Source organism: Zootermopsis nevadensis, unplaced genomic scaffold (genome assembly GCF_977971745.1).
Source record: "Zootermopsis nevadensis isolate Lab colony 2312 unplaced genomic scaffold, Znev_1.0 Znev_ptg000062l, whole genome shotgun sequence".
In the NCBI taxonomy this organism is placed as follows: Eukaryota; Metazoa; Arthropoda; class Insecta; order Blattodea; family Termopsidae; genus Zootermopsis; species Zootermopsis nevadensis.
The window spans coordinates 51,117-77,312 of record NW_028259193.1 but is presented as its reverse complement, the minus strand read 5'-3'; the positions used below and the strand labels follow the sequence as shown (position 1 = coordinate 77,312).

The following is a 26,196-nucleotide window of genomic DNA, read 5'->3' as shown; positions in this document are numbered from 1 at the left end:
GGACAAGTGACTTCTCAAGACTTGGGAGTCTAGTCCTGATAAGGATGGGACAGGTCAAATTTAGAAGGAAAAATTTTCAAATTTTTCGAAAAATCAAAAAACGCTGCAAACCTTCTGAAATGCGCACAAAACCAAAAATTTTCGGAATATTCGGAAAAAAATTAAAAGTTGAAATTTTTCAAAAATTCTTAGTTTTGTGCGCTTTTTGGACGATTTGCTACGTTTTTCGATTTTTTGAAATTTTTCGAAAAAATTAAAATTTCTCAAAGGGGTACCCCTTTGAGAATTTTCAAAAATTTTCAAAATTTTAAAAAAATTAAAAACGACTGCAAATGGCGCGAAACGCGAAGAAAACTAAGAATTTTCAAAAAAATTTGAATTCAGCTAAGACAGGTGAGGCACAGCCCTAAACAAGCAGACAAGACTTGGGACAATAACTTCTCAAGACTTAGGACAAGTGACTTCTCAAGACTTGGGACAAGAACTTCTCAAGACTTGGGACAAGAACTTCTCAAGACTTGGGACAAGAACTTCTCAAGACTTGGGACGAGTGACTTCTCAAGACTTAGGACAAGTGACTTCTCAAGACTTGGGACAAGAACTTCTCAAGACTTGGGACAAGTGACTTCTCAAGACTTGGGACAAGAACTTCTCAAGACTTGGGACGAGTGACTTCTCAAAACTTGGAACGAGTGACTTCTCAAGACTTGGGACAAGTGACTTCTCAAGACTTGGGACAAGAACTTCTCAAGACTTGGGACAAGGACTTCTCAAGACTTGGGACAAGTGACTTCTCAAGACTTGGGAGTCTAGTCCTGATAAGGATGGGACAGGTCAAATTTAGAAGGAAAAATTTTCAAATTTTTCGAAAAATCAAAAAACGCTGCAAACCTTCTGAAATGCGCACAAAACCAAAAATTTTCGGAATATTCGGAAAAAAATTAAAAGTTGAAATTTTTCAAAAATTCTTAGTTTTGTGCGCTTTTTGGACGATTTGCCACGTTTTTCGATTTTTCGAAATTTTTCGAAAAAATTGAAATTTCTCAAAGGGGTACCCCTTTGAGAATTTTCAAAATTTTTCAAAATTTTAAAAAAATTAAAAACGACTGCAAATGGCGCGAAACGCGAAGAAAACTAAGAATTTTCGAAAAAATTTGAATTCAGCTAAGACAGGTGAGGCACAGCCCTAAACAAGCAGACAAGACTTGGGACAATAACTTCTCAAGACTTGGGACGAGTGACTTCTCAAGACTTGGGACAAGAACTTCTCAAGACTTGGGACAAGAACTTCTCAAGACTTGGGACAAGAACTTCTCAAGACCTGGGACAAGAACTTCTCAAGACTTGGGACAAGAACTTCTCAAGACTTGGGACGAGTGACTTCTCAAGACTTGGGACAAGTGACTTCTCAAGACTTGGGACAAGAACTTCTCAAGACTTGGGACAAGTGACTTCTCAAGACTTGGGACAAGAACTTCTCAAGACTTGGGACAAGAACTTCTCAAGACTTGGGACAAGTGACTTCTCAAGACTTGGGACAAGTGACTTCTCAAGACTTGGGACAAGAACTTCTCAAGACTTGGGACAAGGACTTCTCAAGACTTGGGACAAGTGACTTCTCAAGACTTGGGAGTCTAGTCCTGATAAGGATGGGACAGGTCAAATTTAGAAGGAAAAATTTTCAAATTTTTCGAAAAATCAAAAAACGCTGCAAACCTTCTGAAATGCGCACAAAACCAAAAATTTTCGGAATATTCGGAAAAAAATTAAAAGTTGAAATTTTTCAAAAATTCTTAGTTTTGTGCGCTTTTTGGACGATTTGCCACGTTTTTCGATTTTTCAAAATTTTTCGAAATTTTAAAAAAATTAAAAACGACTGCAAATGGCGCGAAACGCGAAGAAAACTAAGAATTTTCGAAAAAATTTGAATTCAGCTAAGACAGGTGAGGCACAGCCCTAAACAAGCAGACAAGACTTGGGACAAGAACTTCTCAAGACTTGGGACAAGAACTTCTCAAGACTTGGGACAAGAACTTCTCAAGACTTGGGACGAGTGACTTCTCAAGACTTAGGACAAGTGACTTCTCAAGACTTGGGACAAGAACTTCTCAAGACTTGGGACAAGTGACTTCTCAAGACTTGGGACAAGAACTTCTCAAGACTTGGGACAAGAACTTCTCAAGACTTGGGACGAGTGACTTCTCAGGACTTGGGACAAGTGACTTCTCAAGACTTGGGACAAGAACTTCTCAAGACTTGGGACAAGGACTTCTCAAGACTTGGGACAAGTGACTTCTCAAGACTTGGGAGTCTAGTCCTGATAAGGATGGGACAGGTCAAATTTAGAAGGAAAAATTTTCAAATTTTTCGAAAAATCAAAAAACGCTGCAAACCTTCTGAAATGCGCACAAAACCAAAAATTTTCGGAATATTCGGAAAAAAATTAAAAGTTGAAATTTTTCAAAAATTCTTAGTTTTGTGCGCTTTTTGGACGATTTGCCACGTTTTTCGATTTTTTGAAATTTTTCGAAAAAATTGAAATTTCTCAAAGGGGTACCCCTTTGAGAATTTTCAAAATTTTTCAAAATTTTAAAAAAATTAAAAACGACTGCAAATGGCGCGAAACGCGAAGAAAACTAAGAATTTTCAAAAAAATTTGAATTCAGCTAAGACAGGTGAGGCACAGCCCTAAACAAGCAGACAAGACTTGGGACAATAACTTCTCAAGACTTGGGACGAGTGACTTGTCAAGACTTAGGACATGTGACTTCTCAAGACTTGGGACAAGAACTTCTCAAGACTTGGGACAAGAACTTCTCAAGACTTGGGACAAGAACTTCTCAAGACTTGGGACGAGTGACTTCTCAAGACTTGGGACAAGAACTTCTCAAGACTTGGGACAAGGACTTCTCAAGACTTGGGACAAGTGACTTCTCAAGACTTGGGACAAGAACTTCTCAAGACTTGGGACGAGTGACTTCTCAAAACTTGGAACGAGTGACTTCTCAGGACTTGGGACAAGTGACTTCTCAAGACTTGGGACAAGAACTTCTCAAGACTTGGGACAAGGACTTCTCAAGACTTGGGACAAGTGACTTCTCAAGACTTGGGAGTCTAGTCCTGATAAGGATGGGACAGGTCAAATTTAGAAGGAAAAATTTTCAAATTTTTCGAAAAATCAAAAAACGCTGCAAACCTTCTGAAATGCGCACAAAACCAAAAATTTTCGGAATATTCGGAAAAAAATTAAAAGTTGAAATTTTTCAAAAATTCTTAGTTTTGTGCGCTTTTTGGACGATTTGCTACGTTTTTCGATTTTTTGAAATTTTTCGAAAAAATTGAAATTTCTCAAAGGGGTACCCCTTTGAGAATTTTCAAAAATTTTCAAAATTTTAAAAAAATTAAAAACGACTGCAAATGGCGCGAAACGCGAAGAAAACTAAGAATTTTCAAAAAAATTTGAATTCAGCTAAGACAGGTGAGGCACAGCCCTAAACAAGCAGACAAGACTTGGGACAATAACTTCTCAAGACTTGGGACGAGTGACTTGTCAAGACTTAGGACAAGTGACTTCTCAAGACTTGGGACAAGAACTTCTCAAGACTTGGGACAAGAACTTCTCAAGACTTGGGACAAGAACTTCTCAAGACTTGGGACGAGTGACTTCTCAAGACTTAGGACAAGTGACTTCTCAAGACTTGGGACAAGAACTTCTCAAGACTTGGGACAAGTGACTTCTCAAGACTTGGGACAAGAACTTCTCAAGACTTGGGACGAGTGACTTCTCAAAACTTGGAACGAGTGACTTCTCAGGACTTGGGACAAGTGACTTCTCAAGACTTGGGACAAGAACTTCTCAAGACTTGGGACAAGGACTTCTCAAGACTTGGGACAAGTGACTTCTCAAGACTTGGGAGTCTAGTCCTGATAAGGATGGGACAGGTCAAATTTAGAAGGAAAAATTTTCAAATTTTTCGAAAAATCAAAAAACGCTGCAAACCTTCTGAAATGCGCACAAAACCAAAAATTTTCGGAATATTCGGAAAAAAATTAAAAGTTGAAATTTTTCAAAAATTCTTAGTTTTGTGCGCTTTTTGGACGGTTTGCCACGTTTTTCGATTTTTCGAAATTTTTCGAAAAAATTGAAATTTCTCAAAGGGGTACCCCTTTGAGAATTTTCAAAAATTTTCGAAATTTTAAAAAAATTAAAAACGACTGCAAATGGCGCGAAACGCGAAGAAAACTAAGAATTTTCGAAAAAATTTGAATTCAGCTAAGACAGGTGAGGCACAGCCCTAAACAAGCAGACAAGACTTGGGACAATAACTTCTCAAGACTTGGGACGAGTGACTTGTCAAGACTTGGGACAAGCACTTCTCAAGACTTGGGACAAGAACTTCTCAAGACTTGGGACAAGAACTTCTCAAGACTTGGGACAAGAACTTCTCAAGACTTGGGACGAGTGACTTCTCAAGACTTGGGACAAGTGACTTCTCAAGACTTGGGACAAGAACTTCTCAAGACTTGGGACAAGTGACTTCTCAAGACTTGGGACAAGAACTTCTCAAGACTTGGGACAAGAACTTCTCAAGACTTGGGACAAGTGACTTCTCAAGACTTGGGACAAGAACTTCTCAAGACTTGGGACAAGGACTTCTCAAGACTTGGGACAAGTGACTTCTCAAGACTTGGGAGTCTAGTCCTGATAAGGATGGGACAGGTCAAATTTAGAAGGAAAAATTTTCAAATTTTTCGAAAAATCAAAAAACGCTGCAAACCTTCTGAAATGCGCACAAAACCAAAAATTTTCGGAATATTCGGAAAAAAATTAAAAGTTGAAATTTTTCAAAAATTCTTAGTTTTGTGCGCTTTTTGGACGATTTGCTACGTTTTTCGATTTTTTGAAATTTTTCGAAAAAATTGAAATTTCTCAAAGGGGTACCCCTTTGAGAATTTTCAAAAATTTTCAAAATTTTAAAAAAATTAAAAACGACTGCAAATGGCGCGAAACGCGAAGAAAACTAAGAATTTTCAAAAAAATTTGAATTCAGCTAAGACAGGTGAGGCACAGCCCTAAACAAGCAGACAAGACTTGGGACAATAACTTCTCAAGACTTGGGACGAGTGACTTGTCAAGACTTAGGACAAGTGACTTCTCAAGACTTGGGACAAGAACTTCTCAAGACTTGGGACAAGAACTTCTCAAGACTTGGGACAAGAACTTCTCAAGACTTGGGACGAGTGACTTCTCAAGACTTAGGACAAGTGACTTCTCAAGACTTGGGACAAGAACTTCTCAAGACTTGGGACAAGTGACTTCTCAAGACTTGGGACAAGAACTTCTCAAGACTTGGGACAAGTGACTTCTCAAGACTTGGGAGTCTAGTCCTGATAAGGATGGGACAGGTCAAATTTAGAAGGAAAAATTTTCAAATTTTTCGAAAAATCAAAAAACGCTGCAAACCTTCTGAAATGCGCACAAAACCAAAAATTTTCGGAATATTCGGAAAAAAATTAAAAGTTGAAATTTTTCAAAAATTCTTAGTTTTGTGCGCTTTTTGGACGATTTGCCACGTTTTTCGATTTTTCGAAATTTTTCGAAAAAATTGAAATTTCTTTTTTTGAGAATTTTCAAAATTTTTCGAAATTTTAAAAAAATTAAAAACGACTGCAAATGGCGCGAAACGCGAAGAAAACTAAGAATTTTCGAAAAAATTTGAATTCAGCTAAGACAGGTGAGGCACAGCCCTAAACAAGCAGACAAGACTTGGGACAATAACTTCTCAAGACTTGGGACGAGTGACTTGTCAAGACTTGGGACAAGAACTTCTCAAGACTTGGGACAAGAACTTCTCAAGACTTGGGACAAGAACTTCTCAAGACTTGGGACAAGAACTTCTCAAGACTTGGGACAAGAACTTCTCAAGACTTGGGACGAGTGACTTCTCAAGACTTGGGACAAGTGACTTCTCAAGACTTGGGACAAGAACTTCTCAAGACTTGGGACAAGTGACTTCTCAAGACTTGGGACAAGAACTTCCCAAGACTTGGGACAAGAACTTCTCAAGACTTGGGACAAGTGACTTCTCAAGACTTGGGACAAGTGACTTCTCAAGACTTGGGACAAGAACTTCTCAAGACTTGGGACAAGGACTTCTCAAGACTTGGGACAAGTGACTTCTCAAGACTTGGGACAAGAACTTCTCAAGACTTGGGACAAGTGACTTCTCAAGACTTGGGACAAGAACTTCTCAAGACTTGGGACAAGAACTTCTCAAGACTTGGGACAAGTGACTTCTCAAGACTTGGGACAAGAACTTCTCAAGACTTGGGACAAGGACTTCTCAAGACTTGGGACAAGTGACTTCTCAAGACTTGGGAGTCTAGTCCTGATAAGGATGGGACAGGTCAAATTTAGAAGGAAAAATTTTCAAATTTTTCGAAAAATCAAAAAACGCTGCAAACCTTCTGAAATGCGCACAAAACCAAAAATTTTCGGAATATTTGGAAAAAAATTAAAAGTTGAAATTTTTCAAAAATTCTTAGTTTTGTGCGCTTTTTGGACGATTTGCTACGTTTTTCGATTTTTTGAAATTTTTCGAAAAAATTGAAATTTCTCAAAGGGGTACCCCTTTGAGAATTTTCAAAAATTTTCAAAATTTTAAAAAAATTAAAAACGACTGCAAATGGCGCGAAACGCGAAGAAAACTAAGAATTTTCAAAAAAATTTGAATTCAGCTAAGACAGGTGAGGCACAGCCCTAAACAAGCAGACAAGACTTGGGACAATAACTTCTCAAGACTTGGGACGAGTGACTTGTCAAGACTTAGGACAAGTGACTTCTCAAGACTTGGGACAAGAACTTCTCAAGACTTGGGACAAGAACTTCTCAAGACTTGGGACAAGAACTTCTCAAGACTTGGGACGAGTGACTTCTCAAGACTTAGGACAAGTGACTTCTCAAGACTTGGGACAAGAACTTCTCAAGACTTGGGACAAGTGACTTCTCAAGACTTGGGACAAGAACTTCTCAAGACTTGGGACAAGTGACTTCTCAAGACTTGGGAGTCTAGTCCTGATAAGGATGGGACAGGTCAAATTTAGAAGGAAAAATTTTCAAATTTTTCGAAAAATCAAAAAACGCTGCAAACCTTCTGAAATGCGCACAAAACCAAAAATTTTCGGAATATTCGGAAAAAAATTAAAAGTTGAAATTTTTCAAAAATTCTTAGTTTTGTGCGCTTTTTGGACGATTTGCCACGTTTTTCGATTTTTCGAAATTTTTCGAAAAAATTGAAATTTCTTTTTTTGAGAATTTTCAAAATTTTTCGAAATTTTAAAAAAATTAAAAACGACTGCAAATGGCGCGAAACGCGAAGAAAACTAAGAATTTTCGAAAAAATTTGAATTCAGCTAAGACAGGTGAGGCACAGCCCTAAACAAGCAGACAAGACTTGGGACAATAACTTCTCAAGACTTGGGACGAGTGACTTGTCAAGACTTGGGACAAGAACTTCTCAAGACTTGGGACAAGAACTTCTCAAGACTTGGGACAAGAACTTCTCAAGACTTGGGACAAGAACTTCTCAAGACTTGGGACAAGAACTTCTCAAGACTTGGGACGAGTGACTTCTCAAGACTTGGGACAAGTGACTTCTCAAGACTTGGGACAAGAACTTCTCAAGACTTGGGACAAGTGACTTCTCAAGACTTGGGACAAGAACTTCCCAAGACTTGGGACAAGAACTTCTCAAGACTTGGGACAAGTGACTTCTCAAGACTTGGGACAAGTGACTTCTCAAGACTTGGGACAAGAACTTCTCAAGACTTGGGACAAGGACTTCTCAAGACTTGGGACAAGTGACTTCTCAAGACTTGGGACAAGAACTTCTCAAGACTTGGGACAAGTGACTTCTCAAGACTTGGGACAAGAACTTCTCAAGACTTGGGACAAGAACTTCTCAAGACTTGGGACAAGTGACTTCTCAAGACTTGGGACAAGAACTTCTCAAGACTTGGGACAAGGACTTCTCAAGACTTGGGACAAGTGACTTCTCAAGACTTGGGAGTCTAGTCCTGATAAGGATGGGACAGGTCAAATTTAGAAGGAAAAATTTTCAAATTTTTCGAAAAATCAAAAAACGCTGCAAACCTTCTGAAATGCGCACAAAACCAAAAATTTTCGGAATATTTGGAAAAAAATTAAAAGTTGAAATTTTTCAAAAATTCTTAGTTTTGTGCGCTTTTTGGACGATTTGCTACGTTTTTCGATTTTTTGAAATTTTTCGAAAAAATTGAAATTTCTCAAAGGGGTACCCCTTTGAGAATTTTCAAAAATTTTCAAAATTTTAAAAAAATTAAAAACGACTGCAAATGGCGCGAAACGCGAAGAAAACTAAGAATTTTCAAAAAAATTTGAATTCAGCTAAGACAGGTGAGGCACAGCCCTAAACAAGCAGACAAGACTTGGGACAATAACTTCTCAAGACTTGGGACGAGTGACTTGTCAAGACTTAGGACAAGTGACTTCTCAAGACTTGGGACAAGAACTTCTCAAGACTTGGGACAAGAACTTCTCAAGACTTGGGACAAGAACTTCTCAAGACTTGGGACGAGTGACTTCTCAAGACTTAGGACAAGTGACTTCTCAAGACTTGGGACAAGAACTTCTCAAGACTTGGGACAAGTGACTTCTCAAGACTTGGGACAAGAACTTCTCAAGACTTGGGACAAGTGACTTCTCAAGACTTGGGAGTCTAGTCCTGATAAGGATGGGACAGGTCAAATTTAGAAGGAAAAATTTTCAAATTTTTCGAAAAATCAAAAAACGCTGCAAACCTTCTGAAATGCGCACAAAACCAAAAATTTTCGGAATATTCGGAAAAAAATTAAAAGTTGAAATTTTTCAAAAATTCTTAGTTTTGTGCGCTTTTTGGACGATTTGCCACGTTTTTCGATTTTTCGAAATTTTTCGAAAAAATTGAAATTTCTTTTTTTGAGAATTTTCAAAATTTTTCGAAATTTTAAAAAAATTAAAAACGACTGCAAATGGCGCGAAACGCGAAGAAAACTAAGAATTTTCGAAAAAATTTGAATTCAGCTAAGACAGGTGAGGCACAGCCCTAAACAAGCAGACAAGACTTGGGACAATAACTTCTCAAGACTTGGGACGAGTGACTTGTCAAGACTTGGGACAAGAACTTCTCAAGACTTGGGACAAGAACTTCTCAAGACTTGGGACAAGAACTTCTCAAGACTTGGGACAAGAACTTCTCAAGACTTGGGACAAGAACTTCTCAAGACTTGGGACGAGTGACTTCTCAAGACTTGGGACAAGTGACTTCTCAAGACTTGGGACAAGAACTTCTCAAGACTTGGGACAAGTGACTTCTCAAGACTTGGGACAAGAACTTCCCAAGACTTGGGACAAGAACTTCTCAAGACTTGGGACAAGTGACTTCTCAAGACTTGGGACAAGTGACTTCTCAAGACTTGGGACAAGAACTTCTCAAGACTTGGGACAAGGACTTCTCAAGACTTGGGACAAGTGACTTCTCAAGACTTGGGACAAGAACTTCTCAAGACTTGGGACAAGTGACTTCTCAAGACTTGGGACAAGAACTTCTCAAGACTTGGGACAAGAACTTCTCAAGACTTGGGACAAGTGACTTCTCAAGACTTGGGACAAGAACTTCTCAAGACTTGGGACAAGGACTTCTCAAGACTTGGGACAAGTGACTTCTCAAGACTTGGGAGTCTAGTCCTGATAAGGATGGGACAGGTCAAATTTAGAAGGAAAAATTTTCAAATTTTTCGAAAAATCAAAAAACGCTGCAAACCTTCTGAAATGCGCACAAAACCAAAAATTTTCGGAATATTTGGAAAAAAATTAAAAGTTGAAATTTTTCAAAAATTCTTAGTTTTGTGCGCTTTTTGGACGATTTGCTACGTTTTTCGATTTTTTGAAATTTTTCGAAAAAATTGAAATTTCTCAAAGGGGTACCCCTTTGAGAATTTTCAAAAATTTTCAAAATTTTAAAAAAATTAAAAACGACTGCAAATGGCGCGAAACGCGAAGAAAACTAAGAATTTTCAAAAAAATTTGAATTCAGCTAAGACAGGTGAGGCACAGCCCTAAACAAGCAGACAAGACTTGGGACAATAACTTCTCAAGACTTGGGACGAGTGACTTGTCAAGACTTAGGACAAGTGACTTCTCAAGACTTGGGACAAGAACTTCTCAAGACTTGGGACAAGAACTTCTCAAGACTTGGGACAAGAACTTCTCAAGACTTGGGACGAGTGACTTCTCAAGACTTAGGACAAGTGACTTCTCAAGACTTGGGACAAGAACTTCTCAAGACTTGGGACAAGTGACTTCTCAAGACTTGGGACAAGAACTTCTCAAGACTTGGGACAAGTGACTTCTCAAGACTTGGGAGTCTAGTCCTGATAAGGATGGGACAGGTCAAATTTAGAAGGAAAAATTTTCAAATTTTTCGAAAAATCAAAAAACGCTGCAAACCTTCTGAAATGCGCACAAAACCAAAAATTTTCGGAATATTCGGAAAAAAATTAAAAGTTGAAATTTTTCAAAAATTCTTAGTTTTGTGCGCTTTTTGGACGATTTGCCACGTTTTTCGATTTTTCGAAATTTTTCGAAAAAATTGAAATTTCTTTTTTTGAGAATTTTCAAAATTTTTCGAAATTTTAAAAAAATTAAAAACGACTGCAAATGGCGCGAAACGCGAAGAAAACTAAGAATTTTCGAAAAAATTTGAATTCAGCTAAGACAGGTGAGGCACAGCCCTAAACAAGCAGACAAGACTTGGGACAATAACTTCTCAAGACTTGGGACGAGTGACTTGTCAAGACTTGGGACAAGAACTTCTCAAGACTTGGGACAAGAACTTCTCAAGACTTGGGACAAGAACTTCTCAAGACTTGGGACAAGAACTTCTCAAGACTTGGGACAAGAACTTCTCAAGACTTGGGACGAGTGACTTCTCAAGACTTGGGACAAGTGACTTCTCAAGACTTGGGACAAGAACTTCTCAAGACTTGGGACAAGTGACTTCTCAAGACTTGGGACAAGAACTTCCCAAGACTTGGGACAAGAACTTCTCAAGACTTGGGACAAGTGACTTCTCAAGACTTGGGACAAGTGACTTCTCAAGACTTGGGACAAGAACTTCTCAAGACTTGGGACAAGGACTTCTCAAGACTTGGGACAAGTGACTTCTCAAGACTTGGGACAAGAACTTCTCAAGACTTGGGACAAGTGACTTCTCAAGACTTGGGACAAGAACTTCTCAAGACTTGGGACAAGAACTTCTCAAGACTTGGGACAAGTGACTTCTCAAGACTTGGGACAAGAACTTCTCAAGACTTGGGACAAGGACTTCTCAAGACTTGGGACAAGTGACTTCTCAAGACTTGGGAGTCTAGTCCTGATAAGGATGGGACAGGTCAAATTTAGAAGGAAAAATTTTCAAATTTTTCGAAAAATCAAAAAACGCTGCAAACCTTCTGAAATGCGCACAAAACCAAAAATTTTCGGAATATTTGGAAAAAAATTAAAAGTTGAAATTTTTCAAAAATTCTTAGTTTTGTGCGCTTTTTGGACGATTTGCTACGTTTTTCGATTTTTTGAAATTTTTCGAAAAAATTGAAATTTCTCAAAGGGGTACCCCTTTGAGAATTTTCAAAAATTTTCAAAATTTTAAAAAAATTAAAAACGACTGCAAATGGCGCGAAACGCGAAGAAAACTAAGAATTTTCAAAAAAATTTGAATTCAGCTAAGACAGGTGAGGCACAGCCCTAAACAAGCAGACAAGACTTGGGACAATAACTTCTCAAGACTTGGGACGAGTGACTTGTCAAGACTTAGGACAAGTGACTTCTCAAGACTTGGGACAAGAACTTCTCAAGACTTGGGACAAGAACTTCTCAAGACTTGGGACAAGAACTTCTCAAGACTTGGGACGAGTGACTTCTCAAGACTTAGGACAAGTGACTTCTCAAGACTTGGGACAAGAACTTCTCAAGACTTGGGACAAGTGACTTCTCAAGACTTGGGACAAGAACTTCTCAAGACTTGGGACGAGTGACTTCTCAAAACTTGGAACGAGTGACTTCTCAGGACTGGGGACAAGTGACTTCTCAAGACTTGGGACAAGAACTTCTCAAGACTTGGGACAAGGACTTCTCAAGACTTGGGACAAGTGACTTCTCAAGACTTGGGAGTCTAGTCCTGATAAGGATGGGACAGGTCAAATTTAGAAGGAAAAATTTTCAAATTTTTCGAAAAATCAAAAAACGCTGCAAACCTTCTGAAATGCGCACAAAACCAAAAATTTTCGGAATATTCGGAAAAAAATTAAAAGTTGAAATTTTTCAAAAATTCTTAGTTTTGTGCGCTTTTTGGACGATTTGCCACGTTTTTCGATTTTTCGAAATTTTTCGAAAAAATTGAAATTTCTCAAAGGGGTACCCCTTTGAGAATTTTCAAAATTTTTCGAAATTTTAAAAAAATTAAAAACGACTGCAAATGGCGCGAAACGCGAAGAAAACTAAGAATTTTCGAAAAAATTTGAATTCAGCTAAGACAGGTGAGGCACAGCCCTAAACAAGCAGACAAGACTTGGGACAATAACTTCTCAAGACTTGGGACGAGTGACTTGTCAAGACTTGGGACAAGAACTTCTCAAGACTTGGGACAAGAACTTCTCAAGACTTGGAAGTGGTAGTGTCTTGTGTGAATCTTGTACGTAATTGCCAAAACAAACCTCTGCCTTGTATTAAAAGTGGTAGTGTCTCGGTTGAATCACGCACGTCATTGCTAAAAGAAACCCCTGCCTTGTCTTGGAAGTGGTAGTGTCTGTGTCATGACCTTGACCTAACAGTGACATCAATGTTACAAGAGAATAATCACTCTGATAACTGATGAAGATGTGAGGGCGAAATAATGTACAACAGTGGTCCCCAACGCGGTGCCCGCGTTGATACGTAAAGAGGTTATACTGAATAATAAAGGCCGTTCAACCATGAACATTATAAAATCAAAGCACAGTTCTCTACGTACCAATGCCCATCTTGACGATTGCGAGCAGCAACATCATCCTACTCTCCCAAATTTGAAAAACTGGCCGCTGAAATGCAGTGCCAAACATCACACTAACTTCCCACTTGAGTAATAATAATTGTACTTATAAAAGTACGTATTTTTGATTGCGTGGTTTCTTGTATCAATAAACGTCGTGTTGTTTTGTGTATTATTTGGTGTCCATATCTTATTTGTCCAGAGAAAAGAAAATTTGGCTTTGTTAATTGGTTGGCGCCCGCCACGATCTCATAAACTCTGAAATGTGCCCTTGGGCAAAAAAAGGTTGGGGACCACTGACGTAAGGCAATACATGCCAAACATTACCATCAGTGCGTTTGGTGTAATCACGCACGTCTGCTGATATCGAAGTTTCAACGTTCCTACGTGCGGACATCCGTATATCCCATGTACACATAAGATAGAGATTAAATACATTTCTTTTGTACATTCATGTATGTCTGATGGTACTCATGTTGATATGGGTTGCCATTATCCACACATTGAAGGCAGATTCAGATTTATTTATGACGGATTTTGCTCGACTGTCTTAACTACCACGCACCGTGGGACATAGCCGCAGAGCTCGACCGTCCATGTACGACGCAGTGCGAAGAATGAATCAATAAGAGAAGGGGGGGAACTCCAAATTAAAATATAAATAAACATCAGCAGCTTACCGTGTCTCGTTTGTGTGCGGTGTGCGGTAGTTGGCTGCCTGAGTCAAAGTCACACGGTGCGTGATATCTGACTGGCTAACTTCTTCGGTGCGTGCTACTTTCCGCGTTGCCTGACAGCACAAGTCCCTCGGCGATACCGACTACATAAGAATAAAATTAAGAATATATATACGCATGTGTATATAAATATGGATATATATTTTTGAGAGAATAAGAAATTTGGGTAGAATCAAAAAAGAGTAAAAACATAATATAATAAGAAATCACATAAATTACGTTGCCGTGGGTTCTGTGTGTGCGCGCGAGTGCGGTGCATGCTACTTGGTCGGTCGAGTTCCGAGTCAATGTCCGGCGGTGCGTCGTAGTCAGCAGGTCCCGTTCTGAGGCAAAGTCAGACGGCGCGCGGTAGTTTTCTGTTTTGCTTGGCACCAAACCCCCAGACAATAAATCAAAAGGAAATGACAAAACTCCAGAATAACGTACTTGCGAATGTCTGCTGGTTAGGTAACTAAGAAATCAATCATATAACCAGCAGACAGTTCATAGTCACCAAGTTTGTGCAAACGTAAGACATGCGAAACAACACTGATAAATGTCAAATCACAATTTATAATAAGATGATAAAATATTTAAAATATCATTTCACGTTCCGCATCGAATGATCGATTTAGAAATTGGAACGTCTCTTACGACATGTTTCGGTTATATTTAACCGTCTTCAGGTATAAATTAGATTGGTAAATTTAAAACTCGAATTACAACCCTTTACAATGTTATGCAGTTTATGGAAGATGTTCTTATCAGAATTACTCTTATATATTAGAACGAAGGTATTGTTTTTTATATGGCGTGGTTCATCTGATGTTCATTATTAGTCTGTAAAGCAATGATTTAAAGAAAACATTAATAAATATGGAGTAATATAGAAAACAAAATGATGGAAGTAAATAAATGATAAAATCAACATAAAATGCATCAGCTTGAGACTGGGAACAAGCTATAGGGGAAAATAAATCCAAAAACGTAACCAGATTAGAAGTGGTGGATTTGGATTTACTAAAACCATGTTGACAAGGGATTCATTTAGAATTAAAATTATAAGAAACATGGTATGTACAATAATTTCAAATATTTTGGAAACATTATTAATTATGGTAGTAGGTCTATAGTTTATAACAGAAATAGTTTTGTCTTCTTTTTTGAAAACTGGAACAATAGCTGCTTGTTTCCACAAAGTGGGAAATTGTTGCTGAGAGAAGCTAAAATTGAAAATAAATTTAAGAATAGTAGCAAGGATTTCAGAACCCTTAATAATAACTTGGTATACCATCTAGTGCAACGCTTTATAGCATTACGAATATGTCTGCGTTTGCGGGTAATATTTTCTTTGCGATATGGGAATGAAATAAAAGTAACGAAATGGATATATGGCTTTTATTTAGCACAACAAATATACAGCCACCTACAGATGCACCCGATGCACCCTAGTCAAACAATATCTATGCCACTGAACTGGTAGCTAGCTAAGAACACAGACAAGCCAAATCAACTCATCCACATGAGAAAGTACCCTGCTTTGGACGCAACCAAACCCAACAAACCTAAGTTACTAAGGACGTATGCTGTTACGGACACAGCCTAGCCCAACAAACCTGAAGCGGATTAGACGAACGAATGAAGACAACTGTGGACGCAGCCTAGCCCAACTAAATAAAGCGTATGCAGTAGTATCCCGTTTCGGACGCAGCCATCTCCCAGTAATCTGTTTCGTACGCGGTTTACGGAAAATAACTCTGCTTCGAGCAAAGCCTTGCCTAACCAACATATGTTCGTAGTGAGGTCGGTGAATGGTGGTGACCTGTCAAGTATGTGTAAGAAGCCTCCTGAGCATAGAGCACAGCCAAAATAAATTATGCCCATAACAGAGCAGATCGCTGCAGAAAAAATCGTGTATATTGAAATTAAACAAAATTTTTGTTTTGAATCGTTTAATTCATTTGCAACTTACATTTATTGAATACAGGGTAGTGGTATGAGAAGTAGGATACATATGGCTTTGAAATTATTTGAATACCTCTTGCAAATGTCAAATCTATACAAGTTTTCCCTTGCGTGGTTGGTTTGTCCAAATTATTCACTAGTTCAAGTTTAAAGAATTTCTGAAGGTACGCACATCAGAGTTCTAAATTTTCGTCACTATTATATTCTAGTTCGAATGTTCGAACGTTTTCACGTCAAAAAGTATGGCCAAACATATCTGGAACTGAGCACGTAACCTGCGACGGACGTAGCCTACTCCAACCAATCTATGCAATTGAGCCTGTATCCTGCTTAGAACGCAGCCAACTATCAGAAAATTAAACACGCTAGGATGTAGCTCGCTTGCCTCGCAAAAATTACCGATAGCCTTAACCTGCTTCAGATGCAGCCTTCACCAACATACGACTCCCACGTACTTGATGCAGCCTCGGCTAAAGAACCTATTCACGCTTTGGACGCACACTAAAGTAAACAACCTATGCCAATCAGGTGGTAGCCTGTTTTAGACACAGCATAGCCCAATCACCCAATACACTCGAGAAAGTACCTTGCTGTGGACGTAGCCTAGCCACACCAACCTATGCCTCTAAGAATGTAGCATTTTAGGGAGTTGTCATCAGACCTCACTTTATCATAACTACATATCAACTGTATGATACTACAATTTTAAATTCAGTTTTACTTAATTGCATCTTTCCTTCTGTATCTTTATCAGTTGTATTGTACTATAAATCATCTTGTATCTTCTCAAATAAGTTGCCTGTCTGCTTCCTCGCACAAACAAGAAGCAATGACAATACAAACACATTTACAGATCACTTAATGTTACTGCTACAGTGCGCCGGCCATGCATAAGCAACATAAGGAACCCATCACCAGTAGAAGGAAGAATTAGAACTTTGTTAGTCGGTTAATAGACACACAATATCTTTAAGAGTGATCTGTTAATGTGTATGTAAGCATCATCTGTTGCATTTATGGCTTCCCATCTCATGAACATAATGTACTACTTCAACTTTAATAAGTGTTTGCCAGAAATGTTTTAACGCTTAAAGATTACCATAGTAAAGTGAACAAGTTAAATAAATTTCTTTATTTTTCTTCTATCTAAATTAAACGTTAAGAATTAATTTAATTCAATTTTTCTGTATTTGAAACAATTTATTATATTTCAAAATTTCATGTGCTCTTAAACATTCTTTTCTGTGCTTCCGTGCACTCCAGTTCTTCTTAAATCACTTTCTTTCAATCATTCTTGTGATAGACTTCCTAAGATATCAATTATAGTGAGCAATTAGCCAGCTACGGACGCAGCATAGCAAAGGACACTGCCTAGTACTATCGTAATATCCACGTTACAAATTATGCTCCTCTGGACGAAGCCTGACACAACAAACCTATGCAAGTAAGGCAGTAAGCTGCTATGGACGCGGCCTTCAACACAGTCGATCTCTTCGGACAGAGCCTTGTCAACCCAACCTGTGATTTATTCAGCCACTAGGAATCTATGTACGCAACCCAGACTGACCAATGTTTGCCTGTGGTCTTGTTGCCTTCTACGGCCACAGCTGGGCCAAACTAAGCACGTGAAAAGATTTATTGCTACCGCAGCAACCTAGGATTAATAACAAACCTCTACAGTGGTGGCCTATTTCAGACACAAAGTAGGCAAGCAAACATAAACCTAACTGGTACAGCACTGCACATGCAGCATTACCAAACAAACCCATACAACTGACAAGGCACACGGCTACAGACGCAGCCTAGGCTAAGCAAGATATTCACGTCAACCAGTCGCCTGGCATGGACGAAGCATCGCCCAACAAAACTATACATGTCGACCACTAGCCTGATGGCCAGCTACTGACGCACTCTAACCCAGACTTCTTAAGCCCTGCAGATGCGGGATAGCCGAACGAAAGTGTGTACCTGAGATCGTAGCCAACTACGGACACGGCGCACCCTCAACAATTCATGCAAGTGAGCCAGCATCCTGCTACCTATTCACGCAGAGCACGTACCTTGCTGTTTCTATAACCTACAGAACATGATGTATCACCATTTTCTTTTAGCCTGATTCCAACGCAGCTGCTCCTACTCCTAGTAAATCCAAGCTATCCTCCAAGAGCTGAAAATCTCGAAGACGCAGCATACGCAAACTACACCGTGACCCTTTTCGGGTGGCCTGATTCAAACGAATCCACAATAAAAACATACATATGCTAGTGAACATTTCGGTAGAGGTGGCGTGACATGTGAGAAAGTAGGTGTGCCTCTTCGCAAGCAGAAAAGACTAAAGGCTGATGGATACATGCCTACGCTTCCGACCTCCTTGTCATAGTAGAGTAGTAGTAAACTATGTCTTATGCAGGAAATGTCTGAGAAGTGTTCGCCAAAAAACAAAATTGACAGCACAATCTTCCACGTGCCTCATGGTGGTGGTCCAGGGGGCAAGTAAACAGAGCGAAATGCACAATGCAACCAATTTCCTTCCATCCATATCTCTGCTTCTTAAAATAAATTAAAAAATAAGTCACTCTGCCTCAGTCTCTCCTTGAGGCTGACACTTGCCGTGGTGAGCCTCGTGGTCAACCAAACTCAAATACTTTACCTACTCAGAGTGTGTCATACTCTACATTTAATGGGGCTACACGCAATCTGCCTACCTCTTTGACCGTTCTAAACAGCCAACAGAGGGCACATGTCAATGTCTGATTTCAAATCAGAATGAAATTTCAAAATTCCTTTGCGTTCGTCGGACTCCGTTAGAGACAATAATAACTCTACGTGATCGAAAAAATCAACTACCTTTGCACGTTGCACCAAGTACTGCACCATACGCCATTCAAAGTAAGCTAATGAACGATACCGCAACACACGCACAAAGAGCCCTTCGCTTCGAGTCCCCTCCAGAACACGCCGCGTCCACTGGTACGTGTCCGATGCACTGGCGTACATGAAACACAAACACAGAATATAAGTCAAACATACCAACCACCGATCGCCAATGCTCAGAAATGACATCGATAAAATGGAAAGAAAACAAACCTTTTAACAGTATCGGCCTTTCTGAAGTTAAAATGGGGAGGTTCTTGGTGTCATTACATCCACCGGCAATCCCATTTTATGTAAACTGGATGTAAATGAACAATGATAAGGAGATATAAATACAATATCAATTTCAAAAGAATCAAACATGAGCAAACATTTACAGAGTTCAAAACCACGACAACGAAGACTCAAACGATATCTCAACCTCTCACAAGAAATAAATAAAACACTCTCTCAAAAAAGAGAAACTCGGCCTCAGTCTCTCACCGAGAGATAGGGCAGCTATCTTACCTATCCTAGAAAGCCCCTTTCTTGACCAAATTAAAATACCAATGCCAAACACATAAAATGAAGGCAGAGCTACCTCCAATGGAAAACATGGTAGAATACTATTATTATTATTATTATTATTATTCAGTGTTCTGTCTTACAACAGGTCCATTGCTTTGCCCAAAAAGAACTCTCCAGTTTTCCCTATTCTCAGCTTCTCATTTTAATTCCTGGAACTTCATCTTCTTTCCTTGTTTCAGATCGTCGGTTAGCTGTATCAGTCTTCTTCCCAGTCCTCGCTTTCCTTCAACCTGACCTTCGATGATGCCACTCAGTAACCCATTCCTTCTCGTAATGTCCGAGCCAGTTAGCTTTCCTTCGTGTAATCGCCTGCAGAATGTTTCTTTGCTCGTCGACTCTCCTCAATACTTCTTCGTTGGTAACTCGATGCGTCCACCTGATCTTCTCTATTCTTCTCCAACACCACATTTCAAAACTCTCCAGGTATTTCTGTTCCTTCATCCTGAGTGTCCAGGTCTCTGCTCCATACGTAACACTTCACTAGTTTCTTCTTCATCTCCAATCCCAACTTGTTAGTGAGAAGTATCCTCTTCTTGACGGAAAACTGCCTTGGCCATGGCTATCCTTGCTTTTACTTCCTTGGTGCATAGGGCGTCCGTCGTGATTATGCTTCCCAAGTACTTGAAATTCTCCACATTCTCCAGCCGTTGGTTTCCAACTACAACGTTCAATGGTTCTGCTCTCGATGCCATCCTCATTACCTTTGATTTTTCAATGTTGATTTCCATTCCATACTCTCTACCTGTTACCACTAACTTGTCCATCATGTTCTGTAATTCCTCCTCTTCCTTCGCCAATACTACCAAGTCGTCTGCATACTTTACAGTCATTATCATCTTCCTCCAATTTTGAAGTCTCCACAGCTTCCTTGGCAAGCCATTCCCCGTACAGGTTAAAAATAAGTGGTGATACGCAGCATCCCTGTCTTACACCTCTACCTATCTCAACGCTGTTGGTGTCTCCTGAGTCCAGTCTCACGTTGACTTTCTGCTGCATGTACAGGTTTTCGATTAGTCTTCTATCTCTCCAATCAATTCCAATTCTCTGTAGGATCCTCATTAATTTCTTCCATTTTACTCGATCGAAAGCCTTCTTCCTGTCGATGAAGCAGGCACATACTTCTTCCTTGACATCGAGAACTCTCTCTGAAATTATTCTCATAACTCCGATGGCATCTCTGGTTCCTCTTCCTCTCCTGAATCCAAATTGGTCGTCTCCCATCACTCTTCTTTTCTAGTCTTTTAGTCAGTATGGTAGAATACTAACATCAAATAATTAAAGAAATACATGTCTTTGACGGCCCCTACACCTCATGTAAAGCAAATAAATTCACATTCCATTTTGAGAAGACATTTTTTGTCATGGGTCTATTTTAGGTTAAGACAGTGAAGCAACCTTATATTATTAGGTCTGCCAGTACTCCACACCACACCCTAATACTGTCCTTCAAACTGTGAAACTTGTTCCAATGCAGATATCAAAACATCTTGTAAACATAAACAAGATCTTTACCTAAATTGACAGGTATTTCTACTTACAGACCAGTTTCATTACCAACGGCATTCTCTAAAAAATTTTCAAAAAGACATGCAACAACGTGCTATTGAATTTTACACACAAAATCTTAAGTGAACTAAATAATGAAGAGCATGTTGGTGGAATATTTCGCTATCTTGCCAAAGAATTTGATTGTGTGAATCATGAATTAGCACATCTGATAATCATATTTCTCGTATACTTACACAATGCATGTCAAGTTGACACAGAGATAAATCTCTCGCAGACATGAGGTCCTTCGTGATAACAGCCGATTGATTTCCTGTCGTCATATCAGTGAGCCACCATAGTGTTTCTGCACATACTCCACTCTTTTCCTGGCAAGCAGTAGTCATGTCAGGTGACGCATCCTTCAACCTCAGTAAAGTCCCATGGATCAATCAAGCTTCTTCTCTGCAGCTATTACCAGAAAAAAAAATGCAATCACATTCAACACATCACCTAATTTAAAGGTTTCATAACCGATCCCCTTGCTCAAAATTAACCAAAAGCACAGAAAATATCCCAGCAGCTCCGGTCACTGTGCACAATACTCACACGTCAACAAAACTAAATTCCTTACCTTGGCAATTACTCACTTATTAATTAGTAAACACATCACATTAAAGGCTCCACAGCACTACACACATCACACATGTAACAAAACCACTCATTAACAAAACCTTATCACAAATAGTCACCACCCTCGTCTACAAGCTATACCTAACCTCCAATTTTGATGTCCTATGAACAATATATTCACTAGAGAATCATGAATGCCTCTAGCATACCACAGATACTGCAATTATGCCAATCTCTCACCGCACATAGGTCTTTCAACATATCAAATCTCACATTTAAGTTCACAACATCTGAAGTACCTAATAAAATTGGACAGACTCATCTCTCTCACACGACAACCACATCAAATACATTCTAATGCTCATGTACTCACACAACGAATGCCTCGTTCAGACTGATATCAGTTTCTTGCGGATACGATGTTCCTTCTTTGTCCCAGCAGGTTTAATCTTCTGACATCAAGTCGGTCCGCCAACTGTTGCCGCACGTACTTCAATGCTTGTCTGGCTGGCAGTACGCAGGTCACGTGACAAACAGCATGGTGCTCAGTAGAATCTGAAGGATCATTCTGTTTCTCGTAATCTGCTACTCCCAGAAAGAGAAAATACAGTCACATTCAAGAAATCAAGACATCACACTCTTCTAAGAGCACACAGTTTTACTTCACCAAGCAGTTAACACTCCTACCTTAGCCAATGAACAAGCACCTTCCATTTTCAGAAGACAAATTCTGTCAAGTTCATTACAAACCCATTCACAAGATAACTTTAAATACGGGTCACGACAGTGTCACAACCAGCGACCTGACAAATTCTGAACTCCCTCACTCACAGATTCATACTGGAGCCTTTCTTTCCTCCCCCCCCAGCAAATTTAAAACATTCGCCAAGTGGGCCATTATTCCACACGTCATAATACTGCAACTACAAACTCTACAACTCACACACATCACGTCAGTCCCACGCAACTTCTGTTGCCACTGATTCAGTGGATATTTAACGAACAGTTCGCTTGCCGTCTGTTTGGAGCCGAGGATGTTGATCGCTGTCTCCAAGATACACGGCTCCCTCTCCTCGTGCCCCATTATGACAGCAAGGGAGTCTACAAACACCAGTCGGTCCATGCCCCTCAGGTTCGCCTGTTTTGATGTCATGGAGAAAGGACCTAAATGAAAGATTAAGAAATGGCAAGCCACTACAACACAGCCAACATCTGTAGCACTTCTACTACTAAGGTGAATTCAACCGACAAGGGGCAAGAGGTAGCCGTAGCAATTACATTTTTTTTCCATATCACCATCAGTAATGCCACTTTATCATACCTTCTGGAAGCAAAGGTGGAAACTTCACCATCAGTAATATAAATTGTTTCAATGTTGAACAATCTAAATTTATAAAACTGAACTCACCAGCTACCTGAGATATCGCCACCATTGTGTAGTGACAAACAAGGAACACCGTCGTAACTCTTTCATGGCTGCAGCAACAAACACTCCTACCAACATACACAACAGGCCTTACTGGCTTTTCCAGATATGAAGCAGACGCTTTCAACAAGTTCACATACTAAATGTGGTTTTAAGAGAGATTTCAGGTTCTCACAGTGGTCTTTGGGTTCTAACACCACTTGGACTTACAGAAAACCAACACCGATTATGGTTTTCAAACATTTAATGGTTCGCTATATCAGCTGAAGTTATCCTTGTGACTAAGCGCCATGCCATGAGGCAGTGGGAGCATGGAGGTACACTCCATGCATTCTCAATTATAGAACAATGTGGAGGTCAGCCTCAAAATGTGGTTCCTTAAACTGGCAAAGAAAAATCACGTTCTTCATTGTTTCTTTGTAGTCTCAATAGAAGAAATAGACAAGTTCTTTATTTCATTAAAACCATTTACTACTTTTCAGGAAAAAAGGTCTTCTTCTTTCAATAATGGCATTGCAATTCAGAAAATAAGTTCATTAAACAATTTACTCAAATGGATGAACTTGCCTGTGACTGCCATCTGGTGAGTGGCTCTGGCTTGCTTGTCCTGCAATCTGCACGCAATCCCATGGACTGCGGAGATCTCCACATGTGGATCATCAGAACTGCAACGGCGAATCACAATGAGTACAGATAATTACACTCACATCCTAATGTTCAGTGTACAAAATGTTGGTCACAACAGTGGCCAATGCAGTAGCTGCTTCCTAAATCAGCAACTGATGTAAAAGGGGCAGAGAAAATGGGAAATCTGGGTTTATGATATGAGAAAGAAATACATTACGTGCAGATGCCTCCTGGTACTGGCAGGATACTAAACACAAACTAATTGTGATACAGCCTCTAACAGGCTCACTGTACCAGTAAATAATGAGTTCTGGGTGCTCAGAGAAAGATCTATACCAGTGCCTCATAGACTGCCATGGGACTCGCTTACAATTCTGCGTTGAAAAGCCAGTGATTAACAATCTGTTATGTCATGTTAGTACCATCAGGCTGGAAAAACATCTTTTATTTTGTACACTTTTTTAATATCAAGAATGAGGTTAGTTTTACAATATTCTTCTGCCTCCAACTGCTCTTATATACCTTGGACAGGAGAAAAGCTGCTGCACTGTATTCTCATCTTCATTAAAATTCAGGGATGCCACCAAGAAACAGCAAATTATTTCCCAGCACTGACGACGGTAACGGATCCGTCGTGCTTGACTTCAGAGCAATACATGCTGTCTCCACGACCTGGAAAACACAAGCAACAGTTTCAAGTTATAACGAGTGACAACGCAGGCCAGATTCACTGGTAAGGGAAGTCAAATGTTTTAGTTACAGTAACTTTCAAGTACTGCACTTACTGTAATACTCTAAACACCTTTTCTCCACATCAGGGCGCATGTCATATTTATTTCCAGAACCTTTGGGTTTCATGGACACCAACATATCATTGACTAGACTTTAATTTTGTAAGTGGAAACAAGTTTGACAAATCTCAACAATAAAATAAAAATTAATTACAAGTATATAATTTTTGTATAGTCTATGCTAACCCTAATAAACGTATTATACGCGTATCAAGTCATTTAATGATCTTCCACCAACAATTAAAACTCTAAATGATTTAAAGGTGTTCAAGCCTGCATTTAAATTATTTTTCATACTTGAATTGCAGAATCTGAAGGTTATGTACATTCACATGTGAAACACATCCTTGTAATTGTGTCAAAAGTACTGAAGTTTATATTTATTGTATGAAATGATTTGTTCTCCATCCTTTGGTTTAGTCCTAAGAAGGATCTATGGAATGTAAATAAACTCTACTCTCTAACATACCTGAACAATGCAATTCCTTATCCAAGTCACAAACACTACAGGTGCTTCGTTCTGTCTGGTTCTTCACATCTCCAACTCCAAAAAAGCTGCTTCCCCATCACGCACACAACTGATCTTCTGAAACGCTGATATTCAGACAAATTAGTCCTCCATGTCTTCGTTGATACCAGTAAACACACACTACAGCTACAGTTCACATGAAAGTTGCTACTCAGTACATCCCCTGATCTCAAACTACTCTTTGAGACAGACTAGGCACTCCCACTAAATCTATAACCGTACACCTCCTCGGAAAGCAAGGTAATCGCACGAGGGCCTGAGGTCTTCCTTGTGGCATTGTGAGGCATGCTACGAACACCCCATACTTGGTCACTAGGAATCAAAAGTGGGCAACGGCTATAGTATCCCACATGCTTGCAGGCACTCCTACCTGAAACAATACCAAAATAAATATCCGCATTGTGACACCAGTCGTAACTGCTACTACGAATGCACTCTACACCTCATCAATAATCAACTGGCCAACTAAACCAACCCTCCATGCAACCAAAATATTTCACACATTACGTCCTTCACACAAGGGAAAGATGACACACATCAATTCAAATTAACTTCCACGCCCTGGCAATATATATGAGAGTAAATCTGCACTGGACTCAGAATGCATCCTAGCAACCAAAGAAATACAGAGGGGCAGAACGCCCACGCCATTTTATCATAGGCAGGGACGGCAACGTCTGAAAAACAGCGAACTCATCCGACCTCCTTGTCATAGCAGAGTAGTAGTAAACTACGTCTTACGCAGGAAAAGTCTGAGAACTGTTGGACAAAAAACAATCTTCCACGTGCAAAATTCCTGTTGCGATAAGAATGGAGCCTGCCAAGTGTACTGAACATACTCCACTGATTTCCTGGCAAGCAGAAGGCTGGTCAGGTGACAGACAGCTTTTCCCCGAGTAAAATCCCAAGGATCAATTAAGCTTCTTCTCTCAGCTATTCCCAGAAAGACAAAATGCATTCACTTTTAACTAACACAAATGCAAAAATAAACAGCATTCTGATGACGCAGTTGATTGAACATGTACTTTTGTTCTTGGGGAGGGGGGCACACCACACACACTTCTGAGTATATAAATGTCACTTATCAATGCCGTAAACGCCTCATGGCGTTTATTTATTGATTCCTCGGGAATCATCGACACATAACCTCAACCGTTAAACGAGAACACCCCCATCATTCCGTAACCTGATGACAGCCCACCTAGATCGCTGTTCGCACACATAAACTTACAGCACCTCCAAGACTCCGAAGACTAGATTCACGCTTACCAACACACACACACACACACACTCACTCTCTCTCACTCACTCACTCACTCTCTCTCTCTCTCTATCTCTCTCTCTCTCTCTCTCTCTCTCTCTCTCTCTGCGCGAACTTGACAACAGCGAATTCTAGTAGCGAACCCAGTAAACTAAGTAAACTACGTATTGAGCGGAAAAGAGAGGGGCAGCCGAATGGCTAGAGTGCGGAAGACGACAT

General features: G+C 39.6%; 1 protein-coding gene across 5 annotated transcripts; it reads right to left on the bottom strand.

Annotated features, from left to right (window-relative positions):
• Positions 1–13,606: 13,606 nt before the first annotated feature.
• Positions 13,607–25,936, bottom strand: LOC147871133 (transcription-associated protein 1-like). Of its 5 annotated transcripts, XM_087341108.1 has the most exons (10): positions 25,918–25,932; positions 24,657–25,086; positions 23,919–24,068; positions 23,337–23,434; positions 22,752–22,837; positions 22,287–22,507; positions 21,717–21,928; positions 20,968–21,181; positions 18,632–18,770; positions 13,607–13,923 (listed from the first exon to the last, which is right to left on the bottom strand). In XM_087341108.1, exons 5-7 carry the CDS (start codon positions 22,774–22,776, stop codon positions 21,866–21,868), a joined length of 309 nt encoding a protein of 102 aa, XP_087197234.1. In that variant the 5' UTR covers positions 22,777–22,837; positions 23,337–23,434; positions 23,919–24,068; positions 24,657–25,086; positions 25,918–25,932; the 3' UTR covers positions 13,607–13,923; positions 18,632–18,770; positions 20,968–21,181; positions 21,717–21,865. The 5 variants fall into 5 exon arrangements, with proteins under 5 accessions (XP_087197234.1, XP_087197232.1, XP_087197230.1 ...); XM_087341106.1 differs by lacking the exon at positions 22,752–22,837 and having other exon boundaries at positions 21,717–21,925; positions 22,287–22,481; positions 25,918–25,936; XM_087341104.1 differs by lacking the exon at positions 22,752–22,837 and having other exon boundaries at positions 22,287–22,481; positions 25,918–25,933.
• Between the last annotated feature and the right edge of the window lie 260 nt (positions 25,937–26,196).

Excerpts from the sequence above, each read along its gene's own strand:
- LOC147871133 (XM_087341104.1), bottom strand. The coding sequence starts at position 23,961 with ATGAAGATGAGAATACAGTGCAGCAGCTTTTCTCCTGTCCAAG. Across the intron at positions 23,435-23,918 it reads CAGCTTTTCTCCTGTCCAAG|TTCTGATGATCCACATGTGG; the intron begins GTATATAAGAGC and ends TCGCCGTTGCAG. Across the intron at positions 22,482-23,336 it reads TCACCAGATGGCAGTCACAG|GCGAACCTGAGGGGCATGGA; the intron begins GCAAGTTCATCC and ends ACATCAAAACAG.